This window comes from Channa argus, chromosome 1, assembly GCF_033026475.1.
Source record: "Channa argus isolate prfri chromosome 1, Channa argus male v1.0, whole genome shotgun sequence".
NCBI classification, from domain to species: domain Eukaryota; kingdom Metazoa; phylum Chordata; class Actinopteri; order Anabantiformes; family Channidae; genus Channa; species Channa argus.
Genome location: NC_090197.1, coordinates 39801496 through 39820519, shown reverse-complemented (window position 1 = coordinate 39820519; position 19024 = coordinate 39801496). Strand labels below are relative to the sequence as shown.

The 19024-nt window shown below is 39.9% G+C and overlaps 1 protein-coding gene across 1 annotated transcript; it reads left to right on the top strand.

The window, feature by feature from the left end:
* Positions 1 to 645: 645 nt before the first annotated feature.
* pdzd7a (PDZ domain containing 7a) lies at positions 646 to 18145 on the top strand. Its single transcript, XM_067519695.1, has 16 exons — positions 646 to 991; positions 2064 to 2830; positions 3157 to 3294; positions 3392 to 3566; positions 3995 to 4171; positions 4455 to 4602; positions 5805 to 5865; positions 6458 to 6985; positions 8615 to 8761; positions 9238 to 9410; positions 9943 to 10034; positions 10166 to 10257; positions 10450 to 10518; positions 12629 to 13297; positions 13916 to 14016; positions 16743 to 18145. The coding sequence occupies exons 2-16, from the start codon at positions 2638 to 2640 to the stop codon at positions 16917 to 16919; spliced, it is 2940 nt and encodes a 979-aa protein (XP_067375796.1). The 5' UTR covers positions 646 to 991; positions 2064 to 2637; the 3' UTR covers positions 16920 to 18145.
* Positions 18146 to 19024: the final 879 nt, after the last annotated feature.

Here is a 19024-nt window from a genome sequence, read left to right as displayed (position 1 = left end):
CTGGAGAATCAGGTTGGGGTAGTCTGCAAAATTGTTCTTTTCACACCTGTAGGTGTCACATCAGGTGACTCGCATGTTTGTACTATTTGCTTACGCAGAAATCCAGACATGGTACTAGTAGTAAAATCCACTTCGCACATACATCTCCTGTGGATGATATCTAGAAAAACTCAGGATTCCAGTGAATAGGGGCTTAAAAGGCGCCAACATATAATTAACTGTATAACTCGGTACTTTTACTTTGAAAATCTTCCGTTTTATTTTCTTTCCACAAAGAGTTAAAAGGCAATATGGAATAAACGTCGTTCACAAGTTTAATTGGACGACTTTATAAAAATGTGCAAAAGTCGCAACAAAACATTCTTACCATTTATGCACTGCCAAAATTTGTGATATCAACTAGAACGTGTCTTTATTTTTTTGACATCATATCCTATTCTACTTAAGACACCATTCACGGACCTTACAACAATGACTTTATTCAGACAGATTTAAAATATAGCAGGAAACCACACGACCAAGGTCAAAGTCTCTTTTACCTGTGCAGGTCCTGTATATTGACTGTTATTGAAGTGACACAAAGTGATTAAGGTTTGCATGGATAATTACACTACGCTCATGGCCACTTGATGGGGCTGTGTAGCTGTTTCACCGGCAAAGTGAAGACACCCCGGGTAGCTCAGTTTTCCACCTGCGTCTCCGCAGTTCTGATGAAAAATGTGGATTTCATCAGCACATCAGTAAAATATTTACATGGTGACAAGCTGAAGTAGACGTGAGTCAGTGTTACTGTAATGTTATGTAATTAGTGTACTTCATCATCAGCGCTAATAGCTGCGCTGCTGCAGGGGCTTTGTGTGAAAGGCTTACAGCTCTTAGGACAATAATAATGGTCGCCTGGAGAACAATCGAGTTTGCACTAATACTCCGGAGGTGTCCGAGAAGGCGTCAGTAAGATTAACCGTCACTCCCAGCTTCATGGAAAATGCAGGTAACGCTGTCAAACTTCATTTACTTTGGTGTGAACGCAGTATCACGACGTTACAGTTGTCTCACCGCCGTTTCACTGTTCAAGATATCAACAGCAGTTTTAGGAACTTTCAGTTTTCTTTGAATGAAGGACATCATTTCAATTTACACAATTTAAGGAGGATTAGGCCGATTCTGTTTTAGTTACCACCTCCTGATAAAGCATCATTTATAAAGAGCCTGTAAGCCGTAATTCCTATATCTGTTAGTGATTAATACATCATTTTCATATTCATTTCAGATGTTCAGTTGATTTGTTTAAGGAGATCTCTCCAACGGAGTATGACTATAACTATGATTAACAGACGATGCATTGTAGCATGTAACCTATAATATGTTAACTTTTTCAGTTGCGTATGACTAACTTTGTGATCCACTAGAAACTGAGATTGTCACACATCCCTAACCTTAAAGCCGAAAACCTGATGTTATGTAGCACAGTGTAACAAAAAAAAAAAACATCAATATTTCATACTTACTTTCTTATATCATTATATTCTATCTATATTTGTAACCCATTGAAATCTTGCAAAACAGCTACTAAAAAACTATGTCTAAGTTAATTAAGGGTTACCCTATTGTAGGTCTGCAGCTGTATATATAATAATAATAATAATAATAATAATAATAATAATAATAATAATAATATAAGTATTTTGGTCGTGATGTCCTGCAGCCATTTTTTTCACTGGATAAGTAGGCAAACATTGAAGACCTGTCATTAGAGGAAGAAAGATAAAACGCTGTGCTAAAAAAGATTTCAGGCAGCCTAGCAGTTAACCCTCTATATTTGCATTAGTAGCTGATTTATTAACCATTAATGCAAGTATCAATTTTAGGTGAAACTCTTTCTACACATGGCCTTTCTACACACCCTGTTTTTAAGTCTAATTTTTTTTTCTAATATTGATTAAATGCGTTCTATTCACAACCCCAGAATCAAAGGTCATAAGTTTTCAAAATGAAGGACTTTAATTGTTCCACCTGTAGCCTGTGAGCTCACGTTACTGATCACAGCATTCTTTTTACGACAGCTATCCATTTAATTAAATATGACCCGAGGGGAATCACCATGCACTGCTGACTCCACCGCAGACAGCCCTGCTTCTCTCAGCTGAAGACAATGGATACACTTAGGCACTTTGGATTCCATGGAAAAGCAAACAAAGGCCTCAATGGACACTAATGCATCACACTAAGTTTTTTACAGTGCGAAGGCATTTGGAAACCCAGAACCCCCCTTTCTGCAGTGGAGAAATACAAAAAGCAATATCAATTCACTCAGCTGTGTGGAATCAGCTTGAGCTTTTCTGTGACATATGTCCTATTTTGGATTTTAGATTTTTAATGTAAAACTTAATCATAGTCTGAAACTGGTTTTAGGTCACATCAGACACACACCCTTCATCCAGCAGCAGACCCACTCCAGTTTTTTATCTTCTTTCATTTCGGACCAGCAGAGATTAGCCGGAGCAAAACAGACCAGTCCAGTTCCCGACAACACGTGGCCCCTACATCCTTTTCCCTAAACTCAGGCTGCGCTTCTTTCTACTTGGCTGCAGAGCTTCCTGTCTGGATGACTGAGGGTCGAATTGTCAGACACAAAGCATGGCTCAGTCCTCTTACCCCTCTGGTTGGAGGCAGATGACAAATGGCGGGGGGCACCCCCACTTCAACAATGGAGGCCAGACCGGGGGTTCCCACAGCACAACGCGTTACATGGTGAAGAAACAGCATCGCCAAAGACGCAGATCCTGCTCACCCATGGGCAGGGTCATTCTCATCAACGCACCTGTTGACGGTAAGTTCTGCACATAATAAGAGCTCCTGTTACACAACACCACTGGCAGGAGAAGAAAATACAGGAAAGGCAGTGATTAGTTCAAGTTTCGTTTAGAGCAAAATTTGATTAATGCAACAACAGTAGACATGTCATTAATGGTTGGTCTAAAGTGATCAAATGCAAGAAAACACTACTTGAGAATCTCTTTGATTAGTTTTATGATTAAGTTTTACTTTCTCATGATTGCAGCAATTGTTGTAAGTATTTGACAGTGTCAGTAGTTGACGGCGCAGACATTTACTATGGGCAAATGTCAGTGAACTCAATGTTTTGCTTGTTTACAGGAGGGGACGACTGTGAAGACATTCACACAGTGACAGTAGATAAGAGTCCTGATGGGCGTCTGGGTTTCAGTGTCCGTGGAGGCTCTGAACATGGACTCAGCATATTTGTCAGCAAAGTGGAGGATGACAGCTCTGCAGGTTAATGAGTGTACAGTGTGTTTCTTGTGGTAATTGCAATCTTTATTTTTCAGTAGATTTTTAATGTGGTCTTGTTTACATCCACTTGTGTCTGCAGCACAAGCTGGGCTGACTGTGGGTGATAAACTAGTGGAGGTGAACGGGGTCAGCCTTGAGAGCATCACCATGAGTAGTGCTGTGAAGGTCCTAACCGGCAACAACAAGCTCAGGATGGTTGTAAGACGGGTGGGCAAAATTCCTGGCATTCGTTACTCCAAGGAGAAGACCACATGGTAAGTTCGAACACCTTAGAGGTGCTGCTTAGTGTGGGATGGGTCAGCCGGAAGAGTATTCAGTCAAAATGATGTCCTACATTATCATATTTGCCTTCCATACATAGCTGTAAATTTCTAGTGTGGCTTTGCTGGATATTAGGCAAAGAAGACAACTGACATACTACCATTGACCTTTAAATGGATCTCGTTTTGTGTAGTCTTGACAATTGATCATAGCTCACACTGGTTATCTTTATTTTGGCGATATAGTGTCTCTTGTTTGCATGTAGCAGTATTGGATGGATTACTGCAGTTACTTTATGGGTTTATTACTTTAATTTATTTGATTAACTGATACTGACATGGCTGAGCTCAGAAGACAATGAGAAGGTTTGTAAATAATACACAGTAATGTATACACAGTATGTACCCTTTTGCGTGTGAAGGGTGGACCTGATTCACCGGCGGATGGTTGTGGAGGAGAGCGGACGTACACCTTCAGAGGCCAGTTCAGACAGTGCTCTCCGCAGGATCGTACATCTCTTCACCACCTCAGACGACTACTGTCTGGGCTTCAACATCAGAGGAGGCAAAGAATTCGGACTGGGAATTTATGTTTCTAAGTATGAATCAAGTCAGGTTTGAAATACACAAAGCTAATGTCTGTTTTACCCCTAAGCATTATTAAAGAAACAGTGTAAGTGTAAGCAGAGCCCGGATCCAGTTTTGGAGAGGGTTATCTTTATCTCAACCCAATAATACTAGATTGGGCTCAAAATACATCCAATAAATGTAAAATATGTAAACTGCAGAGGGGAAATTCAAATTAAGCTGTTAATTAAACCGCTCACATTTAATAGACAGCTGTCTCTCCTCTGTTTGTCCCTTCATAATTATTCTTCTAAGGTTAGACCCAGGTGGGCTTGCTGAACAGCATGGCATCAAGATGGGCGATCAAATCCTTGCAGCCAATGGGGTGAGCTTTGATGACATCACCCATAGCAATGCCGTTGAGGTCCTGAAGAGTCACACCCATGTCATGCTGACAATTAGGGTGAGAGATAATTTTACAGTTAACTGAATTTCACGGTTTAGTTTTTCCCCTAATAATGGATCAAATCAGAATGGATTAAATCTTAATGACAGACTGAGAATTACTCGGACCTACAGTTCTCCTTCATTTGGTTAACAGGAACTACAAATGTAACACTTCCATCATATCAACTTCACAATGTTATAGTATTTTGTTTTAGAGTGTTTACAGATTGCTGCCTTCAATTATATAAAAAAAATAAGTTATTGCAGGTTTAAAACCGACTTTAAAAATGTGTACACATCTGAGGTGGAGTGTTATGTATCGACATTAATCACTTGCTCATGTTTGAAGATAACAATTGATTGAGTGCCGTAAGTGATGTGACAGAATATTATATGTTACAGCGTATCAAGCCTGCACAACAGAGCAGAAAGCTGGCATACAGCCATCAAACTCCAGCCTGTGTGGCTGTCCATGCAACACTTAACCTGTGTCATTTTTAGATAAAGGAACTGTGTGTACTTTTGTGTGTATGAATAGGTTGATGTGTATGTATATGTGCTCTCTTAGCTCTCAAACATTGCTGCATGCTCATTTTACTCCTCTGATCTCAGGTTCCACGTGTGAAAAACAGCCAGGGACAACGTTCATTATTCAAAGGCAGTCAGGGATCAGGTTATAATTAACAAAAAGCCTACTTTTGTGTATGTTTTTCTTTCATGAAAAACCTACCTTATAGCTGTGTTTTGTGAGCCATAGCGTCACTTCATAAATTTTTTTTCACAGGACCCTCTAACATCTATTCTGACCCACAAAGCACATGTACTGTACATGCTTTTTGTCAACATCTAACAGAAATAGAAATAATAGAGGCCTAGCAGCCAGTTCGTGATGAATTTCAATATCTAAACATAAATATCTCAACTATCACATGGGACCACATGGAATTTAATACAGACATTCATTGTGGATATTAAGATTATTTCTAATAATTTGATTGGTTCCCATACTTTTACTGAAGCACAATAGTGAGGTTGACACTCGCATTTTTGAACTTTTCAAGAGTCAGATATTTAGATCCAGGATAACAGTCACAAACACTTAAAAAACATTACGTGTAGACATGTGCGATTTATGGATGCAATATATTAATGATCTGATCTGATAAAGTACTGTTCCATGTTCATGATAAATATTTTGCATTTTTGCACTTTGCACAGGAAGCTGGGAGGTATCCTGCATACAAGGAGATGATAGCAGAATATGGCTGGCTTGACAAATGTATGTTGACTCTTGTGTGCGTTTGTCACAAAACATGATTTTACAAGATACAGTGTCAGTGTCATAGTATATAACAAGGAGTGTCATAGTGTTAGGTCATCCGTAGAACAGTAACGTGAAAAGAATTACCTACAGAAGCACATTTATGATACTACTTGGATATCTTATGTAAAAATCATATAATTCAGACTCTTCATAAGACTCAAATGTCTTGTTTTTCAGTTAATATGATGTGTCTACTTCTCAACAAAATCAGGACTTAATTCAATTTTCTCAAGGGCAGCTCAGACATCTAGAACAGAATATAATGTGACATCTGGGTGCACATGTATGTGTCAGTTAGGAGTTTTATAGGGAAATATAAACTCCTGGATCATGTTTTGTCTCTAAGGCTTAAAAGATTAACAGAACAGACACACAAAGCAAAAAAAAAGGAAATGTCTAAAATAAGGAAATTAAGTTTGTCTTGCAAATTTGTACAAGTTTGGGCGTTTGTTTGTGAAAAGTTGCATAATCTATTGCACTTGCACAACAATAATTTAAACACACAAATCCACACTCTTCATTCTAATTATGTTTTTTTTTCCTGCAGTGGCCAATGGGGGTCCTGCGGCATCTTCACAGGGTTCAGACTCCAACTCTTCTGCTTCATCACTGTCCTCCAGCACCCCTCTCAGCTCCCTCAGTGGTCTTTCCCAGGTCCTTTTCCCTCCTGTCTTTGGCTCAGAGATGGTAGACATTGCCATCTCTACAGAGGACTGCGCTCCATGTCCAAGCAGTGCCGACCGAACTGCTGACACTGCCATACAGACTGACCCCAACCCTCCAAACTACCTAGACCACCCCTCATCTAATGGGTTGTGCAGTGACAGGCTGGTTGCCACAGAAACCAGCCGGACTGTAGGTGCCACAGTGCTACTGAAGGACACAGTCATACGTGGGAAAGGGGAAGGGTCGAGGGAGATGGAAGGAGCTGGAGCAGGAGGGCAGGGACGGGTGAGGACGCTGTCATCTGGGGACCAGGAAATGGTGAAGCACTCACCTAAGACATCAGCACTGATGGCCCTGAGCAGACCACGGAAGCCAATAAGACGTTCCCAGAGCCAAATCACTGTGTCAGGTAATGACCTGCAGGCCCCCCGCCATTGTAAGGATCATGAAGCTTTGGATGTAAAAAATAGGAAAATAAGGGAAATACAGTTTTAAAAATAGAGACCATGAGTGTATTAGACATATACTAATACATTGGCTGGGCTAAATATAAACTAAATGCATATATATTAGTACTGTTGGACATTTTGACTGACAAAGAACAAACATTTGCAGTAAATAAATGGTCAAAACATTAGAACCATCTCTTAATATAATGCACTCTAGTACCACTCCACCACCCACTATGACATCAATAATGAATAGAGATTAGAAATATCACCTTTCTGACAGTTTCAACTTAAAAACTGAGAAATTATAACCATTGTAAAAGTGGAATTTACGTCAGCGCTGGTCCATTGGATTGCATTAGATTGTACCTAATAAGGTGGCCAGTGACTGTATATGGTAGTGGTTGTAATTTCTATACAGTTTAAACATTATGAGTGTTTTCCTAGGCAACCACAGGCAATCCATCCAGTGTTTATGAGATATTTTCAGTGTAGACAGTGGTGAACCGATTGACCAGTGTGTCATTTTAAACTCGTAAATATTCAACATCTTGTAATGTGGTTGTTGATTAGAAAGGTACATAGTGTGCTCTATCTCAGTAGAAATTAACCTCTCCAGAATCATGGCACTTTGAGTCCTGCAGCTAACAACAGGTTCAGTTTTGAGCTGACAGTTTTTACATTCACTGGGCTGGGGTCCAGTCTCAAATCCTCTAGAGAACTTTTGTGGAAGTATTAATCAATGTAATATTCACTCATCATTCTACCACTCCAGGAGTAAACATCTGCATCCAGGCTCCACATGGCTGACAAGCTCCAGGCAGACTATCGCAAAGTTAACACAAACTAATGATTAATCACCGCCTTTTGCTCTCAATTCTTGTATCTCTGCGAGAAATGAACACGTACAAGCAAGTGACAAATATCTATTCAAGCCTTGGCAGGGTAAGAGGTGTAGAGGCTGTTGAATTATTGGCCGTTCCATTTCAATTCATCCTGCTCATTCACACCTCCAATACGCGATGAGGGCTTGGGGCAAAGCCCAGGGCTGATTGGTCATTTGTTATGTATGCTGGAATACATCACGGCAGGGGGTTTCAGGTTGGTGTAGCTGTAATTTATCAGTATTATTGTGTTACTTCCCGCAGTGGCAGATTTACTGCAGTAAACAGAAGAGGGGATTGGAAAAGAAATGCACCGTGTATCACCCAGTGTTATTGGCTAACATTTAAGTGAGGAGCAGCACAAAGCCTTATGAATTATGTTTTCTACACTGCACGTACAGATGCAGAATGTCCTCTTGTTGCAATGGTTTAATAGAATTTAAGGAAGACTAACTACAGCAAAGGTAACATGTCACTGCCTGCTCTTAAGAGGTTAAAGTTTTGTACAGTTAATTTGCTTGTATTCGTTTACATCATTTAGCAGGTGAACATCTGTACAGACTTCACACACAAAGCCAAAATCTTTCAAAATCAGTCCTATTTCTCAGGATTTGGTTGGGAAAGTTTACTTTCATTGACTTGATATATGTATCTTCACATCAGTTAAAATCAGTAATCTTCTTTTTTTTTACACCCGTACTGTAGAAGACGCACAACAGAAGAAGAGGCAACAGAAGGAGAAGAGAACGGCAAAGGATAAAACCCACCTGCAGCGCTCAAAAACATTCGTCAACCTGTTGTTTAAGAAGGACAAAAGCCGCTCCAAGTCACCATCCCACCATGGTGACAAAGGTGAGGATGAGGGATTCTACATTTACATCCAACTCAATAAAGTATAGCCTGGCTTTGAATGAATTATCCTATTAGATTGTATTAGAAATCTTGCAGCAGTGTTTGGCACTGTTATTGGCACATGCTTAAACAATAATCATTGGAGTAAATCATTTAAAAGGTTATCCAGCGAATATTGAAATATAATTAATTTTAAGATAAACTAAAAGAAAATGTGCCAGCTCATCCTTGACCACAGGTTCAAATGTCCTTGACCACACATTGAACCCAGAAGCAGCTGTGCTGGAATGGCAGCTTTTCCAATTTGATTCATTCAAATCGTTAAAATCTAGGTAATGATAGGGTAATGATTAGTCCAAGACAAATTTGAATTGGTTGATAGCCACAAGAAATTAATGAAAGTGCAGTTCCTCCTATTGTCTGGAGATTTCCTTGTTTGCACTGTTTTTACTCCAGTTTTTACTTTAATTCCTTAGATAAGGAGTGGCGTCGTCCCTTTCAGGTTTTGACTTCCCCGAGGGAATCCCGAGCTGGGGTTAAAGACAGCAGTCGGCTGCCTGGAACAGAGATCCTGCAGCACGTGGAAGACATGGCAAAGAAACTGCTCAGCCATGATGAGGTGGTTGCTGTGATGAGACACTGTCAGCGGGTGAGTTCCTGATCTGAAATTACCATGTCAGTGTCAATCTCCTGCTTCTGTGTTTTTCATCCCACTGAAGTGGGCAGTCGTGTTCCCTTTGTCAGCGAGTTTTCCTTGAATTGTGTCTGTCAGCAGCTGTGACAAAAGATAGATTTGGCCTTCATTTATGATTAGTGTCAAATATCAATCATCTTCTGACCATTTGTCCCTTGTGGTCCATTACACACTCATCTTCCAAATTCAAAAGAACTTAACTTTTGAAAATAATTTTAAAATTGATGCAACAAAGTTACAAATGTCCTGATGTGAATACAAGTATGGGTCAAGCTTGAAAACCTATGGTTCCTAGATTCCCCTTAATAAAACTGAATGGCATGTTGCACTAGACCCACCAGGCTCCTAAACAATAATTTATGTTAAAATTTGATGATTTTTCTTTTAAAGCAGTTACAATGAGATCAATTTGTTTACAATAAGTATACTACTTGGATGTTCTTATTGTACTCCTCTTCTCTGTGGACCAATCCTATGATTCCCTCAGTTTTTGTCTGACAACGTCATTGAAGATTTAGTGCGTCCACTGTTGGCAATCTTGGACAGGCCAGAGAAACTGCTACTTCTTAGAGAAATAAGGTGAGATACACAGAGTACTGTATAATATAATATATAATATTTTTTATGTGTACATACTAAGCTATACATATTTTATTACCAACTTTAAGCATGAACTTATGTCTATCTGACTGTGTTCATTTTGCTTGCAGAATGCTGATACCCACAAAGGAGCTGGGTCGATTTGACAGCATGGTCATGCCTTTTGAGCTGGAGGCGTACGTTATTCTGAAGAGTCGCTCTGGTAAGCACAGGATACAAACGGGTGACTTCACATAAGAGATTTAGGGAGTGAACCAAGCTCGACCTATGAAGATGATGGTGATAGAAAGTCCTAGAGAGTAGTGGGTTGTGGATATTATCCCCTTATGTATATTAAACAAGAGAAAATCATTGTTATATACTGAGTTACACCAAGTTGTTTGTTTCGTCATAGTCCATTCTCCTGCTCTGCGCTCCCCTCGTAGTGGAACTCCTCGGCGTCACCTCGTCACCCCAGTCCCTGGTAAAGTATAGTAATTTTTATAGCCTGTTAGGCTCATAGGCTCTATTTATTCCTTTCTCTTCTAACCTTTTCTCTTGCTAGACCTCACCTCTTTCATCTACCTCCCTCTGTCTGAGGAATATCAGATACCTCTGGGATTTCAACCCCCGAACTTTTTTTCCTTTTAAACCACTTCTTTCCTGTCTCTTTTCATGTAGCGTCAAACTGAAAACTGAAACACATAGACCATATCACATCATACCTACCTCCTAACCTCATAACACATGCACACACACACACACACACACACACACACACACACACACACACACACAGCTCAGGTTTCCAGTACCTGCACTGTAGCAGAGGGTTGAGTTACACCTCTGTGGCTCACAGAATGGACTGAGACTTGCCTGGTTGGCCATTTTGACACTTTAAAATGCAAAGATGCTTTAGGCCTTTTTCATTCAAGGGTCACTAAGATAGAGTCAATACAGGCTCATTTAAGACTGCCTGGTTCCATCTCACCATCTCACTTTCTGAGGTCTCAGATTAGGGGTAAAAAAGTCAACTTTATGTCAGTGTTTTGGTGGCTCACATTTTATTACATTTTATTCAATCAATATACGATTGAATTATAACTCAACTTGGCAACACCGGTGGTCTTGCAGGGATAGGAAATTGTACAGTGCCTTGAAAAAATATTCATAACCCATTCAACCACATTGGGATTCTATGTAATAGACCAAAACAAAGTGGTACATAATTGTGAAGTGAAAGGAAAATGATAAATGGTTTTCAAAATCTTTTACAAGTGAAAAAAAATTGTGACGTACATTTGTATTCAGCCCCCTTTACTTTGATACCTCTAACTAAATCCCGAACCAGTTGCCTTCCGAAGACAATTAATTAGTAAACAGAGTCCACCTGTGTATAATTTATTCACAGTATAAATACAGTTGTTCTGTGAAGCCCCTCAGAGGTTTATTAGAGAACATTAGTGAACTAACAGTGTCATAAAGTACAAGGAACACACCAGACATGTCAGGGATAAAGTTGTGGAGTAGTTTAAAGCACGGTTAGGTTCTAAAATAAATTTCCTATGCTTTGAATATCTCATGGAGCACGGTACAATCTATCATCTGAAAATGGAAAGAGTGTGGCACAACTGCAAACCTAGCAAGACATAGCTGTCCACCTAAACTGACAGGCCGGGCAAGGAGAGTATTAATCAGAGAAGCAGCCAAGAGGCCCTTGGTAACTCTGGAGGAGCTGCACAGATCCACCGCTCAAGGGAGAGAATCTGTCCACAGGACAACTATTAGTCATACGCTCCACAAATCTGGCCTTTATGGAAGAGTGGCAAGAAAAAAGCCACTGTTGAAAGAAAGCCAAAAGAAGTCCCCACAAGTCATGTGGGTGACACAGCAGACATGTGGGAGAAGGTGCTCTGGTCAGATGAGACAAAAATTTAATTATTGGTCTAAATGCAAAACATTATGTGTGGCTGCATATCACCCTTGCTGCACACACACCATCCCTAACACATGGTTCTGGCAGATGTGGTGGGGAAGCCTTTCTTTAGCAGGGACAGGGAAGCTGCTCAGAGTTGATGGCAAGATGGATGAAGCCAAATAAAGTGCACTTTTTGTCATTCAGACAGGTTAGTGATTCGTTACCTTAAGTGAAATACCCTGTCAAGGAAATAAAAAGGTTTTCACTGCATATATTTAGAAACTTGACACTGAACCCCTAACAGCCCATTCCAATCCCCAGCTGTGCAGTGCCGGTCCAAGCCCGGTAGAAATTGGGGAGGGTTGCGTCAGGCATCCGCCAAATCAACATGCCGATAATGATCCGCTGTGGGCTTATCATGGGATAAGCCGAAAGGACAACAAAAACATTGCAAAATAGGTTTCCTGCTTCAAAAATAGCTTGTTTCATTACCAGTATTTTAGGATGTAAGGGGAACTCTTACCTATTTGATACTTAATTTTGTTTTGTTTGTCTTTAACCACATACTGACCTGCTGCCTCTCAATGCTGATTTGATATACACTACAGAAGCTCATGCTTTGGCTGTGTTCCATCTACAGAGAAAAAAAAACAAAACAATTCTTATGTCTGTCCAGACTACAGGGGGGGTTTCTATCTGCAGCCGGTCCAGGACACACTGCGAAAGCATCAATTGATCGAGGAGCTGGAAGGACTGCGTCTGTCCAGCCACCAGTCAGGCCATGTGCCCCCATCCCGTGCCTTTACTCACTTGCTGGATGTACCTGTAGACAGCTACACCTCACCCAATGTGCGTTCCCGCTCCCTGAGCCCCTTGCCCACACATAACTTCCTCCTCTCAGAATCCCCACACAGCACCCAACGTGGGCATCAACCCCGTCGCTCCCCAAGCCCGAGAGAAAACGGGCTGTTGCAGAGTGACGAAGTGTCCTTGTTGTCCGTGTCTGACAGAGGAGATTTGGCCCATGAACGAGGGAGGTCTCATGTAAGGAACAGCCATGGGAGAACAAGGAGAGAGGCAAGTCCTGACAGCACCGATGGCAGGCGGAGCAGGGAGGGCTACACAGAGGTCAGTGTACGGGTTCCTTCACAACGGCGAGGGAGAACTCATCTGGCTGATGTGTTTGATCCTTTAAGAGACAGGACCCCATTCACAGGCAGAGTGAATCGAGAGCAGGTAAATGGACATTCACAAAGTGGTCAGAGTGGGACAAGAAGAGCAACTCTGCCACCAGAGGAGTATGAAATTACAACTTTGACCATCTCCAAAGCCAAACAGTCACTGGGTGAGTGCAAAACAGAAACGTGTATTCATAAAGTTACAGGTTCTTCTTAGTGGCAAAACCAAAGTCGTCATTATTCACACTCACTGACCTCTTCCTTAGTTACTATTTGGCCTCTCTGCCATGAATTCCAATTTTACAAGGTTATGGTTTTTAAGTTGAAACTCGCAGAAATGTTATAATTAAATTATATGTTTACTATTGAGGTCATAGTAGGTGGTGAACATACTCGAGCACATTATGTAAAATATTTTGGTACCTTAACTCAATATAAATAAGGTGACCAGAACTTTAGAACCGCCTCTTAGTTTAAACCTTGTAAATGAAGAATTCATGGCAGAGCAGCTGTATTGGACTGCATTGGATTATACAGGTGTACCTAATGAAGTGACCAGTGAGTGTATATGTGCCGTGTGCAGCGTTTCGTGTAAATTTCATCACCAGTAGAGGTCAGGGCATCACTTATTACTAAAGTGAACCAGATTTGTAGTTAAATTTTTCAATCGTAGCTGCAAAAGACTAAAGACAATATGCAAACAATAACTTTAGCTTGAATACAGGAATCTACGGTTGTTAGCTAATTTTTCAGTTTATATATAGTGTTATCTTGTGTGTTTACAGGTATAAGTATCTCTGGAGGTATAGAATCTAGGATCCAGCCCACAATAAAGATTGAGAGAATCTTCCCAGGAGGAGCTGCATCTGCAAATGAAGCTCTAAAGGTGAACAGTAACAACAACCACACACATGCACATGCACACAAACACACACACACCTACACACACACACACACACACACACACACACATTTGATGTCCGTGCTGGCTAGAGTGTATTGTAAGTACCTGTCAGTTTTCTGCCCTGTAGTTATGAATTGTTGTTGCCATAAGTAAGCCTGGCTATGATGGACAGGTTGAAGATGTGTAATGAGGAGGACATGAGTGAGCGCCATCTTAAGTAGCTCACCGCTTCCATTATTGATGAGGTACATGGGTGCTGGTCTGCTAACGTATTGATAATATATTGCCTGCACAGTAACTTAACAGTCCTCATTGTTCCTGGCCTGGTTCGCTTAAACAAGTGTAATGCACACACTAATTCATTGCAGCTGACCACAGGCTTATTTTTTTTAAGGTCTAGATACAACAGTCAAACAACACTTGCATAAAGATACTTAAAAAGTAAGTGGAGGATAAAAGTGTCTGAAATAAAATACATATATCTGCTGCAGTACAGTAGGTTACATATGTACATGTGTGCTTGGGTGGGTTAATTGGCGTGTGTTTCTATCAGCTAGCTATCAGCTGACAGCTGCTTTCCAAGTCTAATACCTGAATACTTAAGTGTCAAACATCGGGGATCTAGTATCTGCTCAGCCTTTCAAATTAAAAAACACTCTCATTTACAGTCTGTTTGTATGCACAGACACACAGGACACAATATGCACTGCGACAATGCTGGAACAATATTACTAATCTACATTCATGCAGCTGTGTGAGGCTGCACACAGGTCCAGTGGCACTTGGAACTAAATGATGACGTCTTAGTATTTTAGCAATAGCATAATACAACTAATCCATGTTACAACTAAGCAACTGATGTCATGTCTATAGGGCATATAGCAAAAAGCTAATTTGCAGCCCCTGTCCCTGGTTAGGCTTTTAGATGAAAAAAGATAATAAGTAAAATCTGTTACTACATAGTTGGTAACTCACTGGATGTCAAAGCATGCACGGGCTATATAACCTTTACCAGCTTTATTATTATTAGTTTGATCAGTCATCTTTCTAACATTTATAGAAATAAAATGCATCAGAAATAGATGGGACTATTGTTAGGTTGCAAATTTTAATATTTAGTCCTAAACTGAAACACATTCCAAAGATTTTAGCTGCTGTTGGTACTTAAATCAGGTGATCATTAAATACAGCAGTATTCATTTTACATGAGTGCAATACAAACTTTCGCTGCATTTCATTTTATAGTTCATGTGTCTGGATCAAAGTAGCACTAATCTGAGACTAGGACAGAGAAGTCCTTGGCAGCTGGTCAGATGTAACACCCTGCTGCTATTTGTTGTCTCTGCCTCACATGTCAGCTGGTTCATATCTGCTCCCTGGCTCACTGCTCTCTCCCTCTACTCTGCAGAGGGAAATGAGACCAGGGCAGCGCAGTGTTAACATGCATCCTGTGTCCTTAGCCCCATATGATAACAGAGAATTATTGAAAAATGTTGTTTTGAGTGTGTATATCAGTGGTCATGTGCATACATACTTTCCATACTGGCTGTATAAATAGGGGAACATAGGATGGATGTGGTCTATCCACCATTTTGGTCTAGTATGAAGTTTTTAAATAACTTTTGGATGAGGTGCCATCACATGATATCTTATGGACACTCGATATCAATATTAATGATCCTCAGAGGATAAGTCCTAACGCCTTTGGTCCTTTATGCTGTATCAGATCCACTATTTCTCATCAGCTCAGTAATGTAGCTGAATTTATTTGCAATGGTGTGGTAAACCACATTATTAACGACTCACTGATCCTTTTATGCAAGCTATAGTTATTTTTACAGGACTTGTTATTTTTGAAGTGTGATGTCCATTGGCTACAAAAGAGAAGTTAAAGAAGAATGGGACAGATAAGATTGTGATCTATTTAATATAAGTGAATTACTTTAAAAATGAAAATGGACTTTTAATCCCCTCTCTAGTTAAATGATTGGTAATAATTTGATATTCACAGAAAAGGTTACTGGTGAACAACAGACTGATGAGCTGTAAGCCTGTCATGACACACACAGCCCCAACCCTTCTGAGTTCTGCCTATATATTTGGCTCCTAAAAGTTAGATTGGCCTGTTACAGAATGAAGGGAAATTTAATCTATTTGTGTCTAATGACTGAAAAGGAAAAAGGAAAAGACATGATTGGTAGACATACAAAAGATACAATGGCTATTGGCCTTGCATTTGTCTGCTTTATGTATATCTAACCTTCACTGAGGTTGAGCACACAAGGCAGGTGCATCCTTGGCAAACATTGATGACATCAGAGGAAGTTCCTCTCCTTAGGGGCAGAAAGATTTAGCACTCTTCTCACATCCTGCAGGAAACAGCAAACAAAAAGTCCTTCATGTAAACTCTTTTGTGTCAGTGGTTGTGGGTTCTCTTTTCAAACTTTATATGTGCACTAATGATGGCCTTCAGTGTGAATATGTTAAAAAAAACAGGAGAGCCCCAATTCTCTCTGGCATAAATCCGGTTCTCGCTAAGGGACACAATCACTGTAGATTCATGAAAACCATCTATAATGTTGCTGTGGAATAAGACTTCCTACATAAAAAGTGATACAGAGGGCTGAGTCGAACGTAAAAGACATGGAAAATCATGAAATATGAGTTTAGTATGTTGAACCAACTATTTTGCATGTTTGCATCTGCAGGCAGGGTATGAGCTGTTGTCTGTGGACGGTGAGAGTCTGCAGGGAGTGACTCATCAGCACGCAGTGGATGTAATTCGACGTGCATTCAGCAACAAGGCCAAAGACCCCATGCTTTTTGTGGTCAAGGTCCCCAAGGTCCCTTCCACCCCCACCAGCCCCAGGAGATCTGCTGACTAACCTCTGTGTGCCTCTCAGGCAGAGTGCAACTTGTGCATGAAGGACACAAAACCTGCAACTCCTGGGGGGAGTGAATAGACCACAGGACAAAAAATCTGGGGCAGGTAGAGTTCTGGTTAAGGTGGAGAGGAATGTATAAACAGAAGCATTATTCTTGTCAAAGACCGAGCATGCCAGAACAGAATTTCAAGATTGATCCATTTGCTTATTTGACAAAGATAGTTAAAATATAGGTTTTGATATGATGAAATGAAACACCAGTCCAAACTGTAAGGTTTTTATAAGATTCTTACTGTTTTTAGCCTACATTTTATTACATGTATACAGTATGTTGCACACTATCTTGACTAACGGTTCCTTTGTGATGAGATTGTGGTTCATGAAGTCTTCCTTGGTTGAACTGTTTAGCACGTGGCAACCTTGTCATGACCTCGGAGCACTGTCTGATCGTGGAGCCAGGGGTCTGCACTTTTCAGTGGGAGCATCTCAGTCCAGCAGTCCTGCCAGAGGGAGATTACCCAAGTCTGTGTTATGGGATTTATAGATTTATACCCAGATTAAATCGCAGTATTATGTCAAAACTGATAGTTTGGGTTTAGTGGATGTCTGGGGGGATTATTGCAAATTGCTGCTCAGTATTTTTTGTGCTGCATTTTTTTTGGTAGAAGTGCTTGTGCTCTGGAGCAATCCGCCACTTTAGAGGCTTAATTACACCATGCTGTGGACTGAGCTTATGCAGACATGTGGAGGAGTTGGAAAAACATGTCAATGAGAAATACAGAACAGTTTATATCAAAGTAGGATAGAAGAGATATGTTCAGCAAGATAAGTGAAATATATTGTGCTTGGTGCCTTTGTTCTACAGATGGCCACTGGAGAAAACACTGATAAAATGTTACACAAATGTGGTTTTAAAAAGAGATAGCATAGATCAACGTGGAATGTTTAATTCAGACATGCATTGAATTTAAACATAAAATTATGTCTGTGCCTGTTTCCCTTTAATGCAATAAATGCTCTTTCTTTATTCATTCTTTGCTCAACCTTCCTGTATTTCAGGTAAAAACAAGGACATAAAAAGTCACTTTAGGTGTAGCAACTTTAATTAAAAACAGTCATTTGTACAAGAAATTTACACACAGAAACATTCATACAATAACATATATGAATGAATGATGACACAACGTAAGCCAAAATTAAAAATGCACACAAAAGGGAGAAGAAAAAAAGCCACATTAAAAAACAATGGTTACGTTGCTTTGGTCTAGTCACAGTGGCTACAGTTGAAATAGATATTTTGTCTAAATAAAAGACAATGTCTCTCTTATACTATTTAGTGTTTTACATATTTACACAGAAAATTGTTATGCAACATTAAAGATAACTGACAAAAAATTACTAGTACAGTCTGAGTTGCAGACAGTATTTTTCAGTGAGGGATTCAGTTTGATTTGTAACATCTGTGCTTGTTGTTAATCTGGATTTGTAGTGAGTAACAGTCTAGGTCTAGTTATAGTGAATACGGTCGGACAAACCCAGCTTGTTCCCTTCAAGGTCTCTTCCAATGGCTGCAGTGTTTTATGCACAGACTTTTAAGAGTGAATGAACTAACATCAAGCAAACTATTGTTTAGATTAAATAAAATGATAACATTTTTTGAAAAGGGTTTAATTAAATTCCCAACTATAGGAAACAACACTTAGCTTGCATCAGTTCTGACCCAACATTAATGAGGAAGTCACTCAAAAATGACCTGCTTCATGCATTCATAAACGACTGACGTGCACAAAACCAAACAATGAAGACATGGAGCAGTGTAATATCATGATACTCACAATCAAGTGACACATCAGTCACAATAGAAAGACATCAGGTCAAAACTGAGTCAATAATTAAATTTAACTGATTTATCAGCTGCAAAGTTTGGTCATCAGATAGTGTATGTTTGTGCCACACAGAGTATATGATGTAAACAGATTTTCATGCAGTATTATGTGCGCTCTCTGTGCTGCCTCCTCCATTTTTAATTGATCTATCAACTGAATTATTGGTATGTGATAGGTGTGCGTGTATATAATATATATATATATATATATATATATATA

What these genes read in the sequence shown, in the direction of transcription:
- pdzd7a (XM_067519695.1), top strand. Translation starts at nt 2,638, where the DNA reads ATGGCTCAGTCCTCTTACCCCTCTGGTTGGAGGCAGATGACAAATGGC. An exon ending in TCCAAGGAGAAGACCACATG is followed by an intron (nt 3,567 to 3,994) that starts GTAAGTTCGAAC and finishes TTGCGTGTGAAG; the next exon opens with GGTGGACCTGATTCACCGGC. An exon ending in CTGCAAATGAAGCTCTAAAG is followed by an intron (nt 14,017 to 16,742) that starts GTGAACAGTAAC and finishes TTGCATCTGCAG; the next exon opens with GCAGGGTATGAGCTGTTGTC.